This window comes from Wyeomyia smithii, chromosome 2, assembly GCF_029784165.1.
Source record: "Wyeomyia smithii strain HCP4-BCI-WySm-NY-G18 chromosome 2, ASM2978416v1, whole genome shotgun sequence".
Taxonomy (NCBI): domain Eukaryota; kingdom Metazoa; phylum Arthropoda; class Insecta; order Diptera; family Culicidae; genus Wyeomyia; species Wyeomyia smithii.
Genome location: NC_073695.1, coordinates 193,313,111 through 193,337,579, shown reverse-complemented (window position 1 = coordinate 193,337,579; position 24,469 = coordinate 193,313,111). Strand labels below are relative to the sequence as shown.

Genomic DNA, 24,469 nt, shown 5'->3' with positions numbered 1-24,469 from the left:
CAGAGACAGGCTGATGTTGTTCTCCTTAGAGGCTCTCGCTCGCATGTATTTCGTTTTCGATGCATTTATTCGCAGTCCGATTCGTCCGACTTCGGTTTTCGGTCGGGCAAAGTCATCCGCGAAGCCCAGAAGCTGAACAGAACTTGTGAAAATCGTTCCTCTCGAGTCAATGCCCGCCCTCCAGATCACACCCTCAAGGGCGATGTTAAACAGCAAACAGGAAAATCCATCACCTTGTCTTAACCTTCTGCGCGTTTCAAAGGGGAGTATCCCCGAAACACGCACGTAGAACATCACTTGCGCCATGGTGGCTTTGATCAGTCGAGTCAGTTTATCCGAAAATCCGTTGTCGTGCATGATATGTTAGAGCTGTTCTCGATCGACTGTATCATAGATTGCCGTGAAGTCGATTAAGATGTGATGTGTGGGCACGTTGTACTCGCGATGTGTCGGATTGAGAAGACTTGGTCTAGACACAGGCTCCCATGAAGCCCGAACCTCCTGGTTAAAGGTGAAGCCTACGAACCTCTCGGGTAAAGGTGATATATGACGGAATAGGATCTGTGAGAGTCTATTGTAGGCGGCATTGATAAGCGAGATACTGCGGTAGTTGCGGCACTCTATCTTTTCGCCCTTTCTGTAAATGGAGCAGACTACTCCCTCCATTCACTCGTCTGGCAGTTTTTCCTCCTCCCAAATCCTGGAAATAACCCATTGCATTGCTCTAGCCAGGGCCTCTTTCTCATGTTTGTAAAGCTCGTTCGGCAGTCCGTCATTGCCTGCGGCTTTGTTGTTCTTCAGCTTCCCGATCTCACAAAGAACTTCATGAACATCGGGGGCTGGTAATCGGTCATCTGTAACTGGTGCTCTAAGGTCAGTTCCTCCTCCGCTTTTGTTCACTGTATCGCCTTTCAGATGTCTATTGAAGTACTCTTTCCACCTATCGACCACCTCGCTGGCATCCGTGAAAAGTTTTCCAACCACATTGTTGCACATGTCGGCTTGTGGTACATAGCCCCTGCGAGACTGGTTCACCTTCTCATAGAACTTCCGAGTATCACTGGTATGGTACAGCTGCTACAGCTCCTCATGTTCACTATCCTCTTTTGGTGCTTCTTTTGTCTGAGAATCGTGGTCATGTTGTTCCGTGCTCATTTGTAATTGGCCTTGTTCTCTCTCGTTGACCTGCCCATGTGTATCGCCCAGATCTGATTCCTCTCATTCTCCGCTGCCTCGTACTCCCCGACATACCAGTCGTTTCTGCCACTCAGTGCTTCCAATCCTAGTGTCGCCGTTTTGGTCTCCCTGATAGCTGTGCCCAGTCGTCCAGGCGTGCTCGAGAGGCGATGCGCTAAGTTCCTCGGCCGTGGGTAGTACCGCTTCGAGCTGTTGCGGGTATTTCTCCGCAGTCTGGAGCTTCTTGGTGTTGAGCCGCGGTGTCACGCGGGGTATACGGTCGACAGTCGACAGCGCAAAGATACCGCAATTAGATAGTGGTCGGAGCCAATGTTTGAACCGCAATTGGAGCGTACTTTTGTAATGTCTGAGCAGAACCGGCCGGCGTTTTACCAGATGTGCGTAGAACGCTCCTTTCTCTACATCGGGTCTTCCTCCGTGAGGGCACATTGAGAATAGTGTAGTTGTAGAACCGGTCTTTTATTCTCAACAAACACAATTTTATTCATAGGTGATTTTGAATTCATAAATGACATGCCAGAATTTTTTGACGTGGGACTACGTCTTTCTTCACTATACTAAGGTACATTCTGTGAAAACTGGATTGAACATGAAACGTTTTTGGTTGGCGGAATGGAAGATTTTAGATGCTAATAGCGCACAAACAACTGTTCCGATTTCAATAGTTAATATACCGTTGGAAAGCTAAAATATACAAGATTTGTATAACATGATAATTTTAGTCTGCCCTGATATGCATGACCTGCATTTCTCATCACTCAGTCACCAGCCAGCCGCAAGAGCATGCAAAAAAAAAATCAACTTGCAACGGTCCATACACAGGTACACGGGTTGGCTAACGCCGAGTACGCACACGAATGGATGTGGAACGAAAAGAACGAAAGAACTGATTCACTCATCTGGCAATCCGCTCGCAGGCTGATCAAAAGATTCAGTTCTTTGAAAGAGCGAAATCTTTCGCTCTCAGAAGAACTGGTTCGTTCGATGGCTTTTTTGTTCAGCTCTTTTAACCCTTAAATGCGCAATGTTGTTTTAAAACAACACTACTAAAAACGTTTTAAAATATATGTATTTTAGTGTTTTTCAGAAATATAATTCATTAGAACAGCTCTCTAGACTCTAACGAAGAAAACTTAACAGCTGGAAGTGCTGTATTTTAATGTTTTGTTTTTATTTTTGCTGTCAAAATCTAGGAAACGAAAAAAAACATGGCGAGATTCCCGACTGGTGCTGACAGTCTTTGTAAATGAATTTATAATAAGGTTAGTGGCTAGTGAAAATGTCTGAATTATCAGTAATTATACTAACAAAAGGTCAATCTTACAGTTACTGTTAACAAAAGTAATTGTTTCGACTTTATTCTGCGATAAAGTCACAGTATTGTTTAAAAACAACATGGTAATATTTGCACATTAAAAAGTAAATCTTTCAATTTTTTTATGCATATTGGTTCGTTTTAGAACAGTAAAACTGTTGAACAAAGAATTTATGTTTTTAGATTTTTTTTAATGTCGTGAGCATTTAAGGGTTGAAGAACTGATTTTCTGATCAGCTCGCGAGCGGATTGTCTGCATAGATTCAAAAGATCAGTGAACCAGTTCTTTCGCTCTTTTCGTTCCACTTTTCGTGTGCGTCCCGGCTTTAGCCAGACCGTGTGCTGTGTGTGAACTGTGGTAAGTAGATTTTATTTTTATTCCTGCGGCTGGTGGATGGTTATGCATAGGAGAGCAGGCAGCCGGCGGCAGCTATTTTCGAGGAGTTCTATTGCAGTGTCGCACGCCGCTTTGCGCTTGAGGTGTAAAGCATTCATATGGCTCTCGCTTGCAAAATCAGCTTCAGCTTTTTGCTTGAAGTAAGGGGTGAGTCACCGCTCTTTAAAAAAGAGCGATAGATCACTCACTCACTTTGAAGAACCAGCTCTTTAGATCAGTTCGTGAGCGGATTGCCCACCTCTAGTGAGTAGCGTGTGTGTGTGTGTGTGTATGCGTGTGTGTGTGTGTAAGTAGTGTGTGTATGTGTGTGTGTGTGAGTAGCGTGTTTATGTGTGTGTGTGTGTGTGTGTGTGTGTGTGAGTAGCGTGTGTATGTGTCTGAGTAGCGTGTGTATGTGTATGTGTGTGTGAGTAGCGTGTGTGTGTGTGTGTGTGTGAGTAGCGTGCGTGTGTGTATGTGTGTGTAAGTAGCGTGGGTGGGTCTGAGGAGCGTGTGCTTGTGAGTAGTGTGTGTATATAGCGTGTGTGTATATAGCGTGTGTGTGTATAACGTGTATGTGTATGTGTGTGCAAAAATGCATTCATCCGAGGTAAATTTATTCATGACAGAATACTTTTATAGGCAACAAGTTAATTATTTTTAATTAGTTATTTTAATTATTTTAATTAGTTTGTATGCTATGGTTTATCACAGGTGTATGCGTTTTTTGTGAAGTGTTCATGGATTGTTGTGGTATTTGTACGTTTGGTGTGTGTTATATACTATGGCTATGGCAGAATTAAATTTTTACACCCACAATAGTCCCACGTCAAGCCTACGTTTGTGCACTCAAGCACATACCCTTTAACTTTTTTATTTATCTTGCATGGAACTGCTCAATTGCAACTTTAGAACTACGTTTACCGAGTTAATGTTAGCATTTAATATTTCGTAGGAAATCCTTTATTGTAAATTACAGCTTTGCACCTTCGAGGCATAGACTCGATCAGGTTATCAATAATGCTTTGTAGAAATAATTCCCAAACCTTTCGGATTTGCTCGAATAACTGGTCTTTATTCCGCAGTTCTGCGCGAACGATTCTGCGGTTTACGATCTCCCAAAAGTTCTCAATCGGGTAGAGAACCGGATATTGTGGAGGCAAATCCACAAATCAGAGATTTTTTCGCAGGGTTTCGAGAGAATAAGCCAGCTTCAACGGCGCGTCGTCTGATTGTCCGGCTCGATACAAAGCGCTGCAATTCTTTTTGTACCTTAAGGGATGATTTTAGAGGATCTTTTTTGATGCACCTGTTGACCAAGGGTTCTCCTTAGAGGTGGTAAAAAACGAGTTCTTCCTCCCTCGTGTTCAACTGCAATCGTTCCGGTTGTCCGATGCCGGGAGCGTATGATTGACATGGTCAGCTTTTATATTTCATATTTGTCACAAATCGTTTTTTTGTGACATACCATTCACATAACCATAGAAAGCGGAAAAAAGTGCTGCTTTCATTTTTGTTAAGTGTGAGCTGTCAACCTGTTGTGGCCACTGTAATCTTTTTTTAACTCCAATTCGAGGCATTTTTTCTGTTCGCCAAAGCAATTGTTACAAAATCCAACAATTATTAGGATTTATCGAGGTAAATCTTATTATCATTAACCATTAAAAAAGTTGAAGTGAACTAGCAATACTCAAAGAGAGATAGGCGAAGAGAATGTTTTGGTGAACTGTCAAAATCTGAGTCAAGCGAACAAGAAAAGTAACAACGCATGGAGCTGTATTGCAATCAGGTACAATAAATGACGTGTTAATTTTGATGCGTTTTTTCTTCTTGTATTGCTCAACAATGAATTAAGAATGCTTCAAAATTGCATTATCACAGTATTATTCAACCGGGGGTTAACAAAATGATGATTAATTGCATTGTAGTATAGAATTAAACATGAACATGAAATTTAACACCTTCACGGTGTTTGCGATGCCTTTTATTATTTCCCAGATTATACGACTCGAATGAAAAAGTTAGTCGACATTGCGCTTTGAGGCTCTCGCTCGCATGTATTTCGTTTTCGACGCATTTATTCACAGTCCGATTCGTCCGACTTCGGCTTTCGGCCGGGCAAAGTCATCCGCGAAGCCCAGAAGCTGAACAGAACTTGTGAAAATCGTTCCTCTCGAGTCAATGCCCGCCCTCCAGATCACACCCTCAAGGGCGATGTTAAACAGCAAACAGGAAAATCCATCACCTTGTCTTAATCCTCTGCGCGTTTCAAAGGGGCTCGGGAGTATCCCCGAAACACGCACGTAGAACATCACTTGCGCCATGGTGCCTTTGATCAGTCGAGTCAGTTTATCCGGAAATCCGTTGTCGTGCATGATCTGTTAGAGCTGTTCTCGATCGACTGTATCATAGATTGCCATGAAGTCGATGAGGATGTGATGTGTGGGCACGTTGTACTCGCGATGTGTCAGATTGAGAAGACTTGGTCCATATGCTCCCATGAAGCCCGAACCTCCTGGTTAAAGGTGAAGCCTACGAACCTCTCGGGTAAAGGTGATATACGACGGAATAGGATCTGTGAGAGTCTATTGTAGGCAGCATTAATAAGCGAGATACTGCGGTAGTTGCGGCACTCCAGCTTTTCGCCCTTTTTTGTAGATGGAGCAGACTACTCCCTCCATTCACTCGTCTGGCAGTTTTTCCTCCTCCCAAATCCTGGAAATAACCCATTGCATTGCTCTAGCCAGGACCTCTCTCGCATGTTTAAAAAGCTCGTTCGGCAGTCCGTCATTGCCTGCGGCTTTGTTGTTCATCAGCTTCCCGATCTCACAAAGAACGTCATGAACATCGGGTCAGCTCCTCCTTCGCTTTTGTTCACTGTATCGCCATTCAGATGTCTATTGAAGTACTCTTTCCACCAATCGACCACCTCGCTGGCATCCGTGAAAAGTTTTCCAACCACATTTTTGCACATGTCGACTTGTGGTACATTGGCCCTGCGAGACTGGGTTACCTTCTCATAGAACTTCCGAGTATCACTGGCACGGTACAGCTGCTACAGCTCCTCATGTTCACGATCCTCTTGCTGATGCTTTGTCTGAGAATCGTGGTTATGTCGTTCCGTACCCGTTTGTAATTGGCCTTGTTCTCTCTCGTTGACCTGCTCATGTATATCGCCCAGATCTGATTCTTCTCATTCTCCGCTGCCTCGCACTCCCCGACATACCAGTCGTTTCTGCCACTCAGTGCTTCCAGTCCTAGTGTCGCCGTTGTGGTCTCTCCGATAGCTGTGCGAATGCCCAGTCATCCAGGCGTGCTCGAGAGGCGGTGCGCCAAGTTCCTCCGCCGTGGGTAGTACCGCTTCGAGCTGTTGCGCGTATTTCTCCGCAGTCTGGGGGTTCTGGAGCTTCTTGGTGTTGAGCCGCGGGGCTCGGCGATGTCGCGCGGGGTATACGGTCGACAGTCGACAGCGCAAAGACACCGCAATTAGATAGTGGTCCGAGCCAATGTTTGAACCGCAATTGGTGCGTACTTTTGTAATGTCTGAGCAGAACCGGTCGGCGTTTTTCCAGCTGTGCGTAGAACGCTCCTTTCTCTACATCGGGTCTTCCTCCGTGAGGGCACATTGAGAATAGTGTAGTTGTAGAACCGGCCTTTTATTCTCAACAAACACAATCTGTCGCTGATCGCCTGCCATTTGATCACACTACTCTGCATCCTATTCAACACTATGAAGCCGGTACCCAGCTCATTGGTTGTTTCGCCGCTCTGGTAGTACTGTGCCACAAATTCTCCGTACCTTCTCTCCTTTCCGGCAAAGCTCCTGGAGCGCAACGATGTCGGAATGGCGGGGTTCTAGCTGATCCAGCAGAATCCGGACGCCACCCGGGACATTCAGCAATCTACAGTTCCATATACCGAGCTTTCTTACATCGTCCTTATTTCGTCGCCTAGGTCGTTGCCGACTGCTCCGGTTCGTATTCAATTCTTGATTGTTCGTAATATTTCAAATTCTCGGCATGCTGCCTTATTAGTCTCGCGACGGGGCTGTTGCGCGTATATCTGGGCATTCTGGGGGTCCTGAAGCTTCTTGGTGTTGAGCCGCGGGGCTCGGCGATGTCGCACGGGGTATACGGTCGACAGTCGACAGCGCAAAGATACCGCAATTAGATAGTGGTCCGAGCCAATGTTTGAACCGCAATTGGTGCGTACTTTTGTCTGAGCATGTCTGAGCAGAACCAGCCGGCGTTTTCCAGCTCTGCGTAGAACGCTCCTTTCTCTACATCGGGTCTTCCTCCGTGAGGGCACTTTGAGAATAGTGTAGTTGTAGGATCTGCCCTTTATTCTCAACAAACACAATCTGTCGCTGATTGCCTGCCACTTGATCACATTCATTTATTGATAAAAACTTTTAGCATTTAAACGGTTTGTTTGATCGGTACCTCAGTCTTCGGCAAAGTTGTAGATAATATTGTTTTTACTTAATAAACAAAAACAAAAAATATGCACTGTAAAAAAAAATTTGTGTTCTTTTTCCAATGATAACTTTTAGTTTTTATTTTACTATATTCCAAAAAGCATCAATGTATAGATAATAATGTGTAGTTTTTGTGAAAAAAATCAGATCTATAAAAAGTTGACTTCTGTAGATATTCAATTTGAAATGATTGTTTTTACTTTTTCTTAAGAAGAAATTTTTTTACGGTAGGATATATTTTTTCTGGAACGACAAAAATAATATCTGCAACTTTGTTGACGACATACATACCATAAATCAAACAAACCATTTGGCTCTAATAAAAAATATTTTTTTGAAATTCATAACATTTTTTTTTCACATTTTACGATCACAACATTATTGTTCCGAATGTGTAAAAAATGAGATTTTCAAAAAAGGTACTCTCTGAAATAGTTAATAATTTGTGAATTTGGACAATTTGGTCAAGAATTTTTTTTTTCAACGGTGTTTATATTTTTTCTAGAACCGCAATTTTATTACCTACAACTTTGCTGAAGACACCATTTCAATCAAACAAGTCGTTTTTCTGATATAATATATTTTATTCATAGGTGATTTTGAATTGAATTTTGAAAAGACATGCCAGATTTTTTTTTATTTATCTTGCATGGAACTGCTCAATTGCAACTTTAGAACTACTTTTAACGAGTTAATGTTAGCGTTTAATATTTCGTAGCAAATCCTTTATTGTAAATTACAGCTTTGCACCTTCGAGGCATAGACTCGATCAGGTTGTCAATAATGCTTTGTAGAAATAATTCCCAAACCTTTCGGATTTGCTCGAATAACTGGTCTTTATTTCGCAGTTCTGCGCGAACGATTCTGCGGTTTACGATCTCCCAAAAGTTCTCAATCGGGTAGAGAACCGGATATTGTGGAGGCAAATCCACAAATCAGAGATTTTTTCGCAGGGTTTCGAGAGAATAAGCCAGCTTCAGCGGCGCGTCGTCTGATTGTCCGGCTCGATACAAAGGGCTGCAATTCTTTTTGTACCTTAAGGGATGATTTTGGAGGATCTTTTTTGATGCACCTGTTGACCAAGGGTTCTCCTTAGAGGTGGTAAAAAACGAGTTCTTCCTCCCTCGTGTTCAACTGCAATCGTTCCGGTTGTCCGATGCCTGGAGCATATGATTGACATGGTCAGCTTTTATATTTCATATTTGTCACAAATCGTTTTTTTGTGACATACCATTCACATAACCATAGAAAGCGGAAAAAAGTGCTGCTTTCATTTTTGTCAAGTGTGAGCTGTCAACCTGTTGTGGCCACTGTAATCTTTTTTTTTTTTAACTCCAATTCGAGGCATTTTTTCTGTTCACCAATGCAATTGTTACAAAATCCAAAAATCATTAGGATTTATCGAGGTAAATCTTATTATCATTAACCCTTATAAAAGTTGAAGTGAACTAGCAATACTCAAAGAGAGATAGGCGAAGAGAATGTTTTGGTGAACTGTCAAAATCTGAGTCAAGCGAACAAGAAAAGTAACAACGCATGGAGATGTATTGCAATCAGGTACAATAAATGACGTGTTAATTTTGATGCGTTTTTTCTTCTTGTATTGCTCAACAATGAATTAAGAATGCTTCAAAATTGCATTATCACAGTGATATTCAACCGGGGGTTAACAAAATGATGATTAATTGCATTGTAGTATAGAATTAAACATGAACATGAAATGTAACACCTTCACGGTTTTTGCGATGCCTTTTATTATTTCCCAGATTATACGACTCGAATGAAAAAGTTAGTCGACATTGCGCTTTTAGAAGAGATCTGACACCTCTGCCATGAGAAACCCAGTTTCCAAATAGTCGTTTTATTTCATCGCCTATCCCTCTCTCCGAGTATCGCTGAAGCACGGGGATGGCACAGACTAACAGACATAACACCTCGAACAAATCTTCAATAAAATCATCGTTCGCATGATTCCAGTACTTCACGTTAGTAACACTAACACCATCTGCTGCCGTGTGCGCGCTGCGTCGTGTATTTCAACATCAGCGCTAGCGTTACTGCATGTGTCAAATAGGGAACTACAAAATATGTATGAGATTGCATGACAGCGCCCCAGACGGTGTTGTCGCGCAATGAATGACAGCGCCCCAGACGGTGTTGTCGCGCGATGACTGTTATTCGATTGGAAATTTGAAATCATCGTTTTTTAGTGGTGATGGAGCAAGGTTCCAGTGTTACGTCTGTTAGTCTGTGATACTAGTCTCTTGCTCTGAAGTACCGGGGTCAATAAATTATATATTGGCATGGAAGATGATTTGAAGGACAACTTTGTTTGCCAACATTGATGACGTAGAAATCCATAAACAATTCGAGGAACAGATTTCGACTGGAAATGCCTTTCTGCGTGATTAAACGAGGCGAAATACATATTCGAATGGCATTCACTTATTGACGGAGATTTATGTCGCAACCCAAAAGCCCGTGTTTTTGCCTACACAATTGTGCTCTCCTTCCTCTATATATTTCATTGAACCTCTGTTCAACGCGCGGGCAACTCTTCTTTCAAATTTGTATTAGTGACGTTGTCCGGAAGTTCTTAAAAACACACTCTGCAGAGAAATTATGTTTGCTATTTGCATACTAAAATATATCCTGACACTTATCTTCTTGTTGTTCCGTTCTTCGTACTGATGAGATACGACGGTTTAAATATTGTTTCTTCTCCAACTCCAGTTTATAATAACCAGTTCAAATGGAAGAGATAAGGAATGTATGTATTTCAGTTTCTGTTGTTACGAAATTAGTGCGTGCTGAACTATGACATTCCTAGGTTGCCGGAAGATTTACATCTATAATTAGTACTGTAGTTTTTTTACGCAAGGGATGCGTTACAAATTTGTATGCAAACGCGTAAAAAAAGACTAAATTAAGTTAAAAAAGTAACGTAGAAAACAGTCTTAAAACGTTTGAACTTTGACTGAATATGATGGTCAATCTAAAGGCCAGAATGCAATATTATGAATTTTCCGAAAATTGGGATTTTTTTGAAAACTGATATATTGCTCTTGTCCTGAAATGAAAAACGTGATTGGAATGAGGTCGATATCTTGTACCGTTTTTGAATTATTGAATAAAGCAATTCACGTAGCAAAATCTAACTGTATTGCAAAATTGAAAATAACTTGAGCAAACAATCGATGGAAGTGAAATAAAAATAACTATGAAACACCATTTCAACGAAGCCGAATTCAAAACTTTCGAAATCTCACAACCAACTGAAATTACCATAAGGGCATTTCAACTCGGATAGACTGGTGACAAAGATATTCGTTCCGCTCATGTAAATGGTTTCCTTATTTTCATTCGGGCAAATCGAAAATGATCGCAGTGAATATTGCGGAAAATATCCCCGAAACTCAAAACTTGCGTCACACGATCAACACACAATAATCGCTTACACTCACGGCATACATCAAGATTACCGATTTTTTTTTTCAATACCGTTGTATACTAAGCTACTCTAAGCACCTGCCACTGATATCTCGGCCTTTCAAGACGGATTATAGCTAGTGTACCCAGCATTAAAAGAAAATCACTTCGAATTTGGAATTGAATCAGTTTTGTACGGTAAAACCACGTGGCCGGAACATCCCAGTTTCCTTCGCTCCCGGTGTGCCGAACAGTTGAGCTTCCACGGGCGGCCTATAACTATGCCTGAGCATTCCGAACATGGAAAGTTAACAAACGGGGTTTACCCACCCTGCGACTGAACGGTGCCGAAAATTTCCTTCCTACGTCATAGCTGATGCTAGAGCGTGGTCCTCGAGCTTGGCTGTTGGCATATTCGAACTCTTGGATGCAGGGTTGGGTAACGATATAGTTTTACACAAGCAAGTTTTACACAAAAGTTAAACCATATAGCAGTTTTAAAATGGTTTTTATTATTTTCTATTGGTTTCATTTCCATCACTTCAGGACCCCATCTAGCAATCATATACTTCCTTGTGAAATGGTACCTCAGGGTCAGGACTATTTTTTGTTATGTTTATTTATAACTGATAGATTAATCAAATCCTACCTAAATTTTGGAAACTGGTATAAACTCTTGGTGTAAATCCGGTTTTCATATTCAGTTTGCCTACTTAAACTTTTCTTGATCTAACTACGTTATATTATGCTGAATAAATCCTGAGAATTAAGCAAATTTTATTATTGTATGTGATCTTACCGTTTTTCTTTCAAATATCAAATTATCATAAATCTAAACAACAACACAGATTTCGTAGATAGTTTTATATTAAATTTGCCTGATCGTCCCGCTGCTTAGAACAACCCTGTGTGGAAGCTTATGAAGGAAGCAGTCGCCTTCCTGTCAAGGGACTTTCGTATGACTTAGGGCAAACACGCAGCAGGAATTACAAATCAGCTGATGTGGCAAATGTTTTCGACGGCGGCATTGGGTCTTTGCCAGCAACCATTCCCATACGACGACGACGAAGACGCTGGATATGATCACTGCAATGCATGTAAATCGATTAATTAAAGCCTCCCGATGACGACTGACAGAATTTCGATGCTTGCGTTATTCAATAGCCGGATGTCGAAGAAGATATTTTATTGATTGAAAAATATGGGACGAACTTATTTTTTCTATAATTGTTATAATGTTGTACTTGCGTCATATAATTAACAATCCCGTTGTTTATAGCCAATGTCGTTTTAGGTGAATGACTACAGGTGTTTATCCATTTTATTAATAATTTATTAACAGTACATTATCGTCTTCTATTATCGATAAGGCTCATGATTACCAGTTATGAATGTCAACCCAACAAAAAATCTTATGGCAGAAAAGTATATGGGTACATATTTTCATTAGTCCATCTTGGTTGACGGACAATAATCACTTAACTATCGATGAGTACCTAAAGGAAATGATCAATGTTAACCAAACAGTCGATCAGAAGGCTTTTATTTTATTTGTAACTGAGCAGCATATTGCTTTAAAAACTGATTAAAACTCAACCTACACACAATGTGGTGGAGAACTGAATATGAGATTCAAAATTAGGCCCTTCACCTTATGTCTTTGATTTCCATACCGAAACCAAAAGCAACACTGCACTTTTTTACCCGCTAATGATTGCTCGCGGCACGTCGGCAATACAACAGTGTTAATTGCCATCATTTATTGCAGTCAAATGTCTGTTAGACACTGATATTATTGTTGATACAGGTCGTCATCAATCAATTAATAATGAGTTGTCGCCTAGTCCACAATCTGAGCTTTTCGGTACTAGATGAAACATATCAATCTGCCAGCAGAGTTTTTTTAATTAAAAAAATCAACTTAGTGCTATATTTTTTATAAAGCTTACAGATTCAAGCCTAATTCTTTCTCATATTTTTTTATATTCTGATAGATGCTTAATCAACAATTATAAGGAAAATGATTAATTGAAAGTCATTGGATAAATTGAAAAGTATCTCAGGGAAACAACTGAGAAAAGTAGATTTATAAAACAAAGGTTTACCAATTATTCCCATTTATTTTTTTTAATTTGATTTTTTTCGTAATAATTGTTTTTGTATCCCACCAACTCATCCAACGAGTTGAAAGTACGGAATTTAGGGCAACTTCGTAGGTCCAAAACATGTGTTCAAATAAAAAACATTGCGTGCCTTGTTTCCCCAATATTAAACTGAACCAAAGTTCTGAAAAGGCCGATTTATTTTCTAATTTGTTCTGTATTGTTTATCTAAGAAAAAAAAGTATGCGGAAGCAAAGTATTTTAATGAAGTTGAATTTCTTAAGGCCCATAACCTGTGGTCATTTTGCCAAAACTACCAAAGCCAGCAAGCTAACCCTGTCTTTTATATCACTGTGAACCAGGAAGGACTTACTTACCTTACCAGTCAGCTCCAGGCCGAAGTGTCCTTTAATGTTCAATTCAGACCATGGCTGCAGCTCGCCGGCCATGTCGTCTGCGGAGGCCCCGCAGGTCGTCTTCCACTTGAGCCTCCTTGCTCGCAGCGCGCCCCGTCGCCTCGTTCCAGTCGGGTTGTTATCAAGAACCAGTTTCCCTGGGTTGTCATCCGGCATCCTAATGACATGCCCAGCCCACCGTAATCTCCCGATCTTCGCCATTTGAACGATGAGTGGTTCTCCCAGCAGCTGATGCAACTCGTAGTTGATCCGCCTCCGCCATGATCCATCTTCCATCTGCACTCCACCACAGATAGTACGCAACACCTTCCGTTCGAAAACCCCAAGGGCGCGGCACGTTGATCCTCCACGAGCATGGTCCAGGTTTCGTAACCGTAGCCGTACCGGTCTGATCAGTGTTTTGTAGATAGTTAACTTCGTGCGGCGGCGGATTTTATTCGAGCGGAGCGTCCTCCGGAGTCCAAAGTAATCACGATTTCCTGCCATAAGGCGTCAACGAATCTCTCTGCTGGTGTCGTTGTCAGCAGTCACCAGTGAGCCCAGATACACGAACTCATCTACCACTTCGATTTCATCACCGCTAATATGAATTCGTGGCGGGAGGCTTACACTGTCTTCTCTGGAACCTCTCCTTCTCATGTACTTGGTCTTCGATGCGTTTATGGCCAGTCCAATTCGTCCGGCTTCAGCCTTCAGTCTGATGTACGTCTCCGCCATCTTCTCAAGGGTTCTTGCTTCAATATCAATGTCATTGGCGAAGACAAAGAGCTGAACAGACCTTCTAAAAATCGTGCCACTCGTCTCGATACCAGCCCTACGTATCACACCTTCCAAAGCGATGTTGAATAGCAAGCAGGATCGAGAGTGTCCCCGAAGCTCGAACTACGCGCATCACCCGATCCATCGTCGACTTGACCAACCGTGTCAGTTTATCCGGAAAACCGTAATCGTGCATAATCTGCCATAGCTGATCTCGAACGATTGTGTCGTATGCCGATTAGTATATAATAATATATAATCGATGAACAAATGATGTGTGGGCACGTTATACTCACGGCACTCCTGTAGGACCTGCCGTACCGCGAATATTTGGTCCGTGATGGCGCGGCCACCCATAAATCCCGCTTGGTATTGCCCCACGAATTACCTCGCAAACGGTGATAGTCGACGGCACAGAATTTTAGAGAGTACCTTGTAGGCGGCGTTCAGTAACGTGAATGCACGGTAGTTGCAGCAATCCAACTTGTCGCCTTTTTTGTAGATGGGGCACACTGTACCCTCCATCCACTCCTCCGGTACTACCTCCTCCTCCCAAATCTTGGCAATAACCCAGTGTAGTGCCTTAGCCAGTGATTCACCACCGTGTTTTAACAGGTCGCTGGGGAGTTGGTCAGCTCCAGCGGCTTTATTGTTTTTCAGCCGGCCGATCTCCTCTCTAACCTGCTGGAGGTCGGAATGGAATTCTGTCGTCATCTGCGCGTACACCGAGATCTACTACCACTCCGTCGTCGTCCTCTGCTACATCGCCATTAAGGTGCTCATCGTAGTACTGTTTCCACCTGTCAATCACCTCACACTTGTTCGTGAGAAGGTTGCCGTCCAGGTCCCTGCACATGTCGGCTTGTGGCACATAACCTTTGCGGGAACTGTTCAGCTTCTCGTAGAACTTTCGTGTATCATTCGCACAGTACAGTTCCTCCATCGCCTCGCGATATCGATCTTCTTCCTGGCGCTTCTTCTTCCGTTAGGCCGAGTTTTGCCTGTTCCATGCGCGTCGATAGCGCTCCACGTTCGCCCTCGTTTGCTGTTGCAGCATTCTCTCTCGTGCTGCATTCTTCTCTTCCACTAACTTCGCACTCGTCATCAAACCAGTCGTTTCTCCTGTTCGGAGCCATAGTACCAAGCGCCGCTACAGCAGTACTACCTATGGCTGATCGAATGTCCCTCCAGCCATCTTCAAGAGTAGCTGCACCAAGCTGCTCTTCCGTTGGTAATGCTGCGGCGTCCCGTAGTTGCCGATGTTCGGTCGCGATGGGCGACTTTGACGCGTGTTTCGCAACGTCGAAAGTTTTGAGCGCATGCATACTGCAACAAGGTAATGGTCCGAATCAATATTCGCACTGCGGTAGATGCGAACGTTGATGACGTCTGAGAAGAATTTACCATCGATTAGAACGTGGTCGATTTGGTTCTCCATTTGTAAGTCAGGTGATCTCCAGGTGGCTTTATGGATGTCTTTGTGGGGGAAGAAGGTACTTCTGACTACCATACCGCGGTAGGCTGCAAAGTTCACACATCGTTGGCCGTTATCATTTGATGCGGTGTGCAGGCTATTCGGCCCGATCACCGGTCTGTACATTGGCTCCCGTCATATCTGAGCGTTCATATCACCGATGGCGATCTTAACCTCTCGTTGCGGACAGCTATCATACACCTGTTCCAGCTGCGCATAGAACCCTTCTTTCTCACCGTCGGCTCGTCTTTCGTGTCAGTAGTGCACGTTGATGATGCTGTAGTTGAAGAACCGGCCCTTAATTCTCAACTTACACATCCTCGCACTGATCGACTGCCACCCGATCACGCGTTGGCGCATCCTGCCCAGCACTGTAAAGCCCGTCCCAAGCTCGTTGGTAGTGCCACAGCTCTGACAAAAGATAGCCTCACGATGTCCGCTTTTCCATACCTTCTGTCTCGACTAGTAAAGTTCATGCAGTGCTACGAATTCGAAGTTGCGTGGATTGAGTTCATCATATATGATCCTGTCGCAGCCGTGAAAGCCTAACGATCTGCAGTTCCATGTACTGAGTTTCTATTCGTAGTCCTTATTTCGTCGCCTAGGTCTGTGCCGATTGCTCCGATCCGTGTTAACTTCTTCGATATTTGCAACCCCTTGTCTCGCCGGAGGACCATCGTGTCAGCTCTGTTTAGAGTCCCACACTGACACCAGGACGTTGATCAGCCGCTCCCAGCATGAAGATCAGACGCTGTTTTGATCCGCACCATATTGGTGAACAGACGCTTAGGTTGGCGAAGCATTTCCTCTACCACCGAGATATGGTTACCGCACCAACGATCGCGTCGCACCTTCTCACTTAGCTATTGTCGGATGACCACATTGCCCAGGCAACGCCAACCAGTTGTGTCCATGTTTCAACTGGGAGTCTATTGTGTATCATGTGACTCGTGGAGTCATGAGATAGGAACTTGTGAAGACCGGAGCTAAGTTTGACGCTCCATCCAAGTTGTCAACTCACCATTTGAATTCGAACCAGGAAGGACAGTAATGTAAAAAATTGTTTTCAAATTTCTCATCACCATGGCGATACTTTTTCCAATAAATCCATGCAATCATTCTTCACCGTGAAAATTTTGTGGAAATTTGTTGAAAAAAAAAATTAAACTTTTACTTCCTCAATTAATTTGTTAATCAAGGTAAATAGGGACGCGTCAAATTCCAAATAAATCTCAATCTTAAATATAAAGAATTATTATTATAGAAATTATTGCCATTCACAGCCCCAGCTAATTATTATCGCTTAAAATGAGAAAATAATCAGCCGAACGTGTGCAATACACTTGGCAATATTTAAATATTCTTTTCCCATACTAACTGAATCGTAAAAAGGCATTGCGTCAAAAGTAGAAACTGACAGGAACGACAAAACTCTTCTATTTGCCTGGGGAAATACACATAAAAAACCCACAAGTAATGAATAGCTAATTTTCTGGTGTTATTTTGGCGCAGCATGATTGGCCCTAAGCTTCCGAAATTAACTATTCTTCATATTCCCATAACCAACAATCAAGTAGCAGTATCTATCATCAAATATTCGTTCTTATTTGATGAAGAAATTTCCATCCACTGTGTGCAGCAAATGCATGCAATAAAGAAACGGAAAGAACATGCAAATCACAGGAAGTCTGCCCTAAGCATCAATTGTTCGCTCGGAAACGACTAGAAGATTAATATCCTACGATAAGCCAGCAATTTCCTTAAAGAACGTTGCATGATGAACTAATCTTCGAGCTTGCGTGTTTCTCATAAGCGAAACACCTGCACTAGATATTAATTATTGAACCTGTAGTAATTAGCCTATACTTCTCTACTATTGAAATTAAACAGGAAAAACTGCTGTGTAAACTAGAGGAAAGTGAGCTGGAACCGCCTACATCTCAGGAAGATGAATGTGTCATCTGCATCAACGCCCGGGCTACCATGCAAACTTCTCCCTGTGGACACCGGGTTGTTTGCAGACGTTGCTTCGTCAAGACAATTCAGAGTGCGGTAGCTCAGCGACTTCTACCGTTGCGGTGCGTCATCTGTCGGTGAGTATGCAGTTTGAAGTTTTTATTTTTTTTTTTTAATAAGGGGGGGAATGTTTGTAATGATTTATTTATGTACTAATATCTATTCAGAATTAGTATTGTGTGTTCTGCCACAAATGGTGACATTTCAACACTATTATATATATATATATATATATATATATATATATATATATATATATATATATATATATATATATATATATATATATATATATATATGTATTTGTACGCTTTTTTATATTATTGAATGTTATTAGCTTTCGCAGTTAAGTCAATGTAATTGTAGGAAAATTATCAAACCTACTAGTCAAGGAAAAAAAAGGAATAAAACAATACTTAAAATAAACTTAAAACTATCTTACTGACTATAAAGTGAGCTAATCGTTGCAATTGAGGATTGCAACGATTTTTGTCGGAATTTGTTGATAATTTGGCTTGACATATTTTCTAATGTTTTTACATTAGTGAGCCTATGTAGCTCGTTCGTGCTAAACCAGGGAAGACGCTTCAAAATCATTTTCAAAAGTTTATTCTGAATCCTTTGAAGTGTCTTGCTGGCCTAAAAATTTGTTTGTAAATTAACAGTTTATTCTTGAGACAAAGTTTAGAATTCCTGTTGATAAGAGGATGTAAACATTTGATATACTTATTGCACTTTGACTGGATATTTTCAATGTGCTCCTTGAAAGTAAGATTCTTATCATAAATAAGCCCTAAGTATTCAACTTGATCAGACCAATTTAAGACCACACCGTTCATCTTAATAACGTGGTTATGGGTGGGTTTGAGAAATGAAACTCTTGGCTTATGAGGAAAAATAATTAACTGTGTTTTAGAAGCATTAGGGGAAATCTTCCGTTTCTGCAAGTATGAAGAAAATATATCTAAACTTTTTTGTAGCCGACTGCATATAACACGAAGGCTTTTTCCTTTTGCGGAAATGCTTGTATCGTCACAAAACAGAGATTTCTCACAACCTGGTGGTAAATCAGAAAGATCAGAAGTAAAAATGTTATATAAGATTGGGCTCAAGATACTCCCCTGAGGTACACCAGCTCTAACAGGCAATTCATTAGATTTACCATTTAGATAGTTAACCTGAAGAGTGCGGTCAGTTAAATAACTTTGTATCATTTTTTTAAGGTAAAGCGGAAAACTGAAATTTGACATTTTAGCTATTATACCTTTATGCCAAACACTGTCGAATGCCTTTTCTATATCTAGAAGCGCAGCTCCAGTCGAATAGCCTTCAGATTTGTTAGTTCGAATCATATTTGTTACTCCAAGTAACTGATGAGTAGTGGAATGCCCATGGCGAAAACCAAACTGCTCATTTGCAAAAATTGAGTTCTCATTAATATGTGTTATCATTCTATTGAGAATTATTCTTTCAAAAAGTTTGCTAATAGAGGAAAGTAAACTAATTGGTCGATAACTTGATGCCTCAGCTGGATTCTTTTCGGGTTTTAAAATTGGAGTGACTTTGGTATTTTTCCATTTCGTAGGAAAATGTGCTAGTGCAAAGCATTTGTTAAAAATTTTTACCAAGAAATTTAAAGAGTTTCCGGGAAGTCTTTTGATGAGGATATAGAAAATCCCATCATCTCCTGGTGCTTTCATGTTTTTGAATTTTTTGAGAATAGTTCGCACCTCATTCAAGTTTGTTTCCAATACCTCTTCAGAAAGAAATTCTTGGGTGGTGATCTGATCATACTTTTGGTTTACTTCATTTTCAATAGGACTTACTACGTTCAAATTGGAGTTATGAACGCTCTCAAACTGCTGAGCAAGTTTTCGAGATTTTTGTTCATTTGTTAGAAAAATGCAATCACCATCTTTAAGGACTGGAATGGGCTTCGAAGGTTTCTTAAGAACTTTCGAAAGTTTCCAGAAAGGTTTTGAATAAGGTTTTAGTTGTTCAACTTCTCTCATGAAATTCTCATTTCGCAAGAGAGTGAATCTATGTTTAATTTCCTTTTGTAATTCTTGAAAATAATTTTCAAAGCAGGATCACGAGATCTTTCGTATTGACGTCTCCGTATGTTCTTCAAACGTATAAGAAGTTGAAGTTCACAGTCAATAATTGGTGCATTAAATTTCACTCGAGCCTTAGGAACTGATAAATTCCGGGCATTGAGTATTAAGCTGCTAAAATTATCTAATGCTCTGTCAATGTCAGCACTATTTTGTAAAATAATATCATCATTCAAATTTTCTTCGATCGTAGAACGATATCTGTCCCAATTAGTCTTGTGATAATTTAACACAGATCTAGTGGGATTTAAAATAGTTTCATGGGAAATAGAAAATGTTATGGGAAGATGATCAGAATCAAAGTCAGCATGAGTTAATAAATCACTGCATGAATGACTTTGATTTGTTAGTACCAAATCAATTGTAGATGGATTCCTAATAGAAGAATAGCATGTAGGACCATTTGGAAATAAAACTGAATAAAATCCAGCCGAGCAATCATTAAACAATATTTTTCCATTGGAATTGCTTTGAGCATTATTCCAAGATCGATGTTTCGCATTAAAATCACCGATGATTAAAAATTCAGATTTATTTCTTGTGAGTTTTTGCAAATCTCCCTTGAAATAATTTTTTCGCTCACCAGTGCATTGAAAAGGCAAATACACTGCGGCTCTAAATAAAATGCCAATACTTGTTTCAATTTCAATTCCCAAACTCTCGATAACTTTGGTTTCAAGATGGGGTAAAACACGATGTTTTATTCGACGGTGGATAACTATTGCAACTCCACCACCGGCAACATCAATTCTATCAAACCTATGAACCATGTAATTTGGGTTCTTTTTTAGTTTAATATTTGGCTTTAAAAGCGTTTCAGTCACAACTGCAATATGCACATCGTGGACTGTTAAAAAATTGAAAAATTCATCCTCTTTCGCTTTTAAAGAGCGAGCATTCCAATTCAGAAAATTTACAGCATTATTTAAAATCATTGCTGAATTTCAATTTTATAACAATATTAGTTGTAAATTTTATACCTTCTTGAACAGCCTCGTACATCGAGTTACAGTTCAACAAAACGGACATTAGCTGCAGCATGGATTGTTGTAGGTATTCAATCTTTTCTGGAGTTGGACTACCTAAATCAATACTGGCTGACTTTTCAGCACCAAACACGAATGGTTTGTTACTGTTTGAATTTGAAATATTACCTGTAAGGACACTGGCATATGAACAGCCTGGTGTTGCCTGAACAGGATTTTTTGTCTGAAATTTGTTATCTGAATTTAAGTTATTACCTACAGACACACCTGCTAATGAAAGTGCTGGTGATTCCTGAACAGTATTGAAAGTCTTTTGTATACCCACATTGACAACAGGTTGCTTAGAATTCCTACGTTGTCTGGAAGCAACAATTTTTGACCTTACAGGACAATTAAAGAAATTAGATTTGTGATTTCCCCTACAATTTACACATTTGAAACTATTAGTGGTCTCTTTCACGGGGCAGATATCTTTCGTGTGACCAGTGTCACCACAAATCATACATTTTGCTGCCATATGGCAGTTTCGAGTTCCATGACCATAGGCTTGACAATTCCGACATTGAGTAAGATTATGGATTTCTCCATGTCTCTTGAAATTTTCCCACTTTATTCGCACGTTAAATAAAACACGTGCTTTTTCCAAACATTTCAAATTATTTACTTTGGTACGATCAAAATGTACTAAGTAATTTTCCTGGTGTATTCCAGTTTGATTAATTTTGGCATTTGCCTTTCGTTTCATCAAAATTACTTGGTTGGGAGCAAAACCAAGTGATTCTGACAAACATTCTTTAATTTCCTCAATTGTTTGGTCATTTGAAAGACCTTTCAAAACAGCCTTAAACGGTCTCTCGTTTTTGGCATCAAAAGAATAAAATTTATACATCTTTTCAGTCAAATACTGTAAAAGATGTTTATGGCCATCAAGAGATTCGGCTAAAATACGAATTTCGCCTTGGCGGCCAATTTGAAAATTAACTTTCACATTCGACAGAAACGATGGAAGCTCTGATCGAAATGCTTTAAAATTTGCTACATATACCACAATAGGTGGAACTTTAACCTTCTTCATAACGGCTTTATGCTTAGTATGAGAAGTTTGAATTTCTTGATCCCCAACGGAAAAAAGAATATCATACCTGTTAGTCGAAATTTCAGTGTCACTTGGAGGAGATGCCTCACGTTTCCTTGAAGCCGCATCAAAGCGAGCTTTTTTATTTTCCAGGCATAACTGGAAAACTTCACTACACTTTCACTTCACTATAGAATTTAATTAGAAATATCTCAAACCAAATTTACTCACTAAACACTCGTTAACGTTAAAAACAAATTTATTACTTTGCGTTTCAACAGGTAGTCTTTCAAGAAGATTGCCTGTTGAAAGCGAAAAACAAAATTTCAATATCTTTCGGTAGTCTAAGACTTAGCCTCGAGCTGTTGATAAAATGCGACCGTACTGTAGGACAGTTCAAGTCGATCTGAGCAGTTTAAAGTTATTAATATAAAACCGCTTGTTATTGTTTTCTTTTCGTACATGTAGAGCTCGTATTAATCGTCTGACATCGGGTTCTACTTCCTGGCGACTACAAGGATCTTCTAGCAGTTATTCAATGGCCAGCAAAAGCTGGAGCGTTCCAGGATCAGCCAGTTCGTACAGTGTTGACGACCCACGGGTGACCCAGTCTGCCAGTCTTTACTCAATGAGTTCCGGCTCGTCGTGCATGTCAGGCATTTCCAACATCTCCAGTTGTTCCGGTACTTCCGCAATGTCTTCCTCATCTTCGAACAGTGGCATCGGGGACAAGCAACATCCTCACCATCATCATCACGCACAATCGAGCCCTGGACCACACATGCATCACAGGCACAGCAACGGTACATGTTCCATTGGTTGCCTGGGAGCCATTCCACGCAACCCATCCTACCAGCATCACTACAAGAAAGGACAATATTATTCTAAGGTTTGAAAAAAGCCCCTCTTTTACGTTGGATTAGTTCTAACATTGCCCTCTCCAACTCGCAGAATCGTATCCCGGAGATGCCAAATCGATTGCCACCAATAATCGAATTCAAAAGTCCAACGAAACACCGCACGCCATCACCTGCTAATCCGGGGGCGAGATTCAAGTAAGCTATAGGTTGTTTAGAATTAGCGATTCCAAGTGGTTTTGAAAATTGCTGCGTTTGCCCGATAGTTCCCCAAATTTTCGATATTCCTTAACAAAAAATAATGATTACTGTGCGAATCAGACGTAGATACTTACCTAGTTGAATATTCTTACACGCCAGTACTGAATTATAGATTACACTGGCAAACACAGGTTTTGCCATAGAGCTCAAACTAGAAAAAAAAACGGATGATTATAGCTTTTTAACAATTCCTGTGAATTTTGGTGCCCCTATCAAAAATAACCTTTTAATAGACTTAAATGAGTTTTTTCGTGAGCTAACGTAGAAGCGACGAACCGGGCGAGTAATTATTCTACGGCCTTTTGACGCACTTTTGCATTCACTAGAGACACTCAAATTCACAAAAGGCATTCCATGGTAAATAAATTTAAAAAAAATTTCACATGTAATTTCCGATTTCGCTGAAACTTTTCGCAGTCGTTTCTTTTTGATTAAAAAGTCATTTTATGATATCAGTTCTTCATGTAGACTCGCGACTGCTATTTCAAAAGGGCCTACCCAAAATGGTGACTGATGGATAAAAATTTCTATATAAAAACGGCTTGTTTGATTGAAATGTTGTCAGCAAAGTTATAGGTAATGAAGTCGATGTTCTAGAAAAATATATACAATCGAAAACAAGTTTTTACGTGCCAAATAATCAATATATTTTTAAATTTATTTTTTTACACATTGAAGATGACAATATGTACTAATGTCTGTCAAAATTTAGTGATGGTAAGATGAAAAACAAAAAAGCTATTAACGTTTGACTATTTAAACATTTTCACTCTGAAGTTTTTTTTAATTGTTTTCTGTTAGCTACAGATTACAATTTCAAAAATTTATCACAAAAATTTATCGCTATTTTTGTACCGTAAACTGGGGTGACTTTGATCACTTTTTTGATTGTATCTCAAATATTTTCAGAATATACTGAAAACAATATTATTCGATATTTTTAAAATAAGTACTGGCATGCATTGAAAAAGATTCAGTCACTACTTCAAAAGTTTAACAACATTTTTGCTGTTTTTAAATATGCTCTAAAAATTTTACACCAATCATCATTCCGGGGTGACTTTGATCACTTCATTATTTTGATGAATTTGGTGTAACACTTTGCTACTTTCACTAAATTGAACAGTTGAAACGGCTTAAACGAGTTTATAAATATGGAAAGCAATTTGGGGGCCATTCACATTCTAGGTGAACAGTTTATAATGGCGAATGTACAAGATTCATACAAAATTTTTAGAATATATATGAATTGTTATCCACTGAGAGAGAAGGTGGTCTAAAATCATCAAAAACTAGTCCACGAGGAATATGACTTATGAAATTGGCCAAATTTGCATGTTACTTCACGTCTTGGGTTTTTGTTAAGAAGAAATATGTAATACGCTGTGGAGAATTTGGGACGCTGTGGAGAATATTGGGACTCAACATTGCCCTTGAGTAAAAACTTGCAAAAATAACAATAAAATGTATTGTTATAATATTTGTTCATCTTAATAACTAATCTGGGAACAAAATAAAAAAAACTTTACGTATTGCAACTTGTTGTTTTGAATCTGCCTGAACCGATTGTTTGTATGCAACAAAAATCGCCAAAAATACACTTTATTTTCAATTA

At 40.3% G+C, this 24,469-nt stretch overlaps 1 protein-coding gene across 1 annotated transcript in view; it reads left to right on the top strand.

Annotated features, from left to right (window-relative positions):
• LOC129721258 (rho GTPase-activating protein gacF) overlaps window positions 1-24,469 on the top strand; it is a 128,379-nt gene that overhangs the window by 90,203 nt on the left and 13,707 nt on the right. Inside the window, exons 3-5 of the mRNA XM_055673605.1 lie at window positions 17,436-17,638; window positions 22,205-22,625; window positions 22,688-22,791. Of these exons, the coding sequence (XP_055529580.1) occupies window positions 17,436-17,638; window positions 22,205-22,625; window positions 22,688-22,791 (728 nt within the window). The remainder of the gene's footprint in view (window positions 1-17,435; window positions 17,639-22,204; window positions 22,626-22,687; window positions 22,792-24,469) is intronic.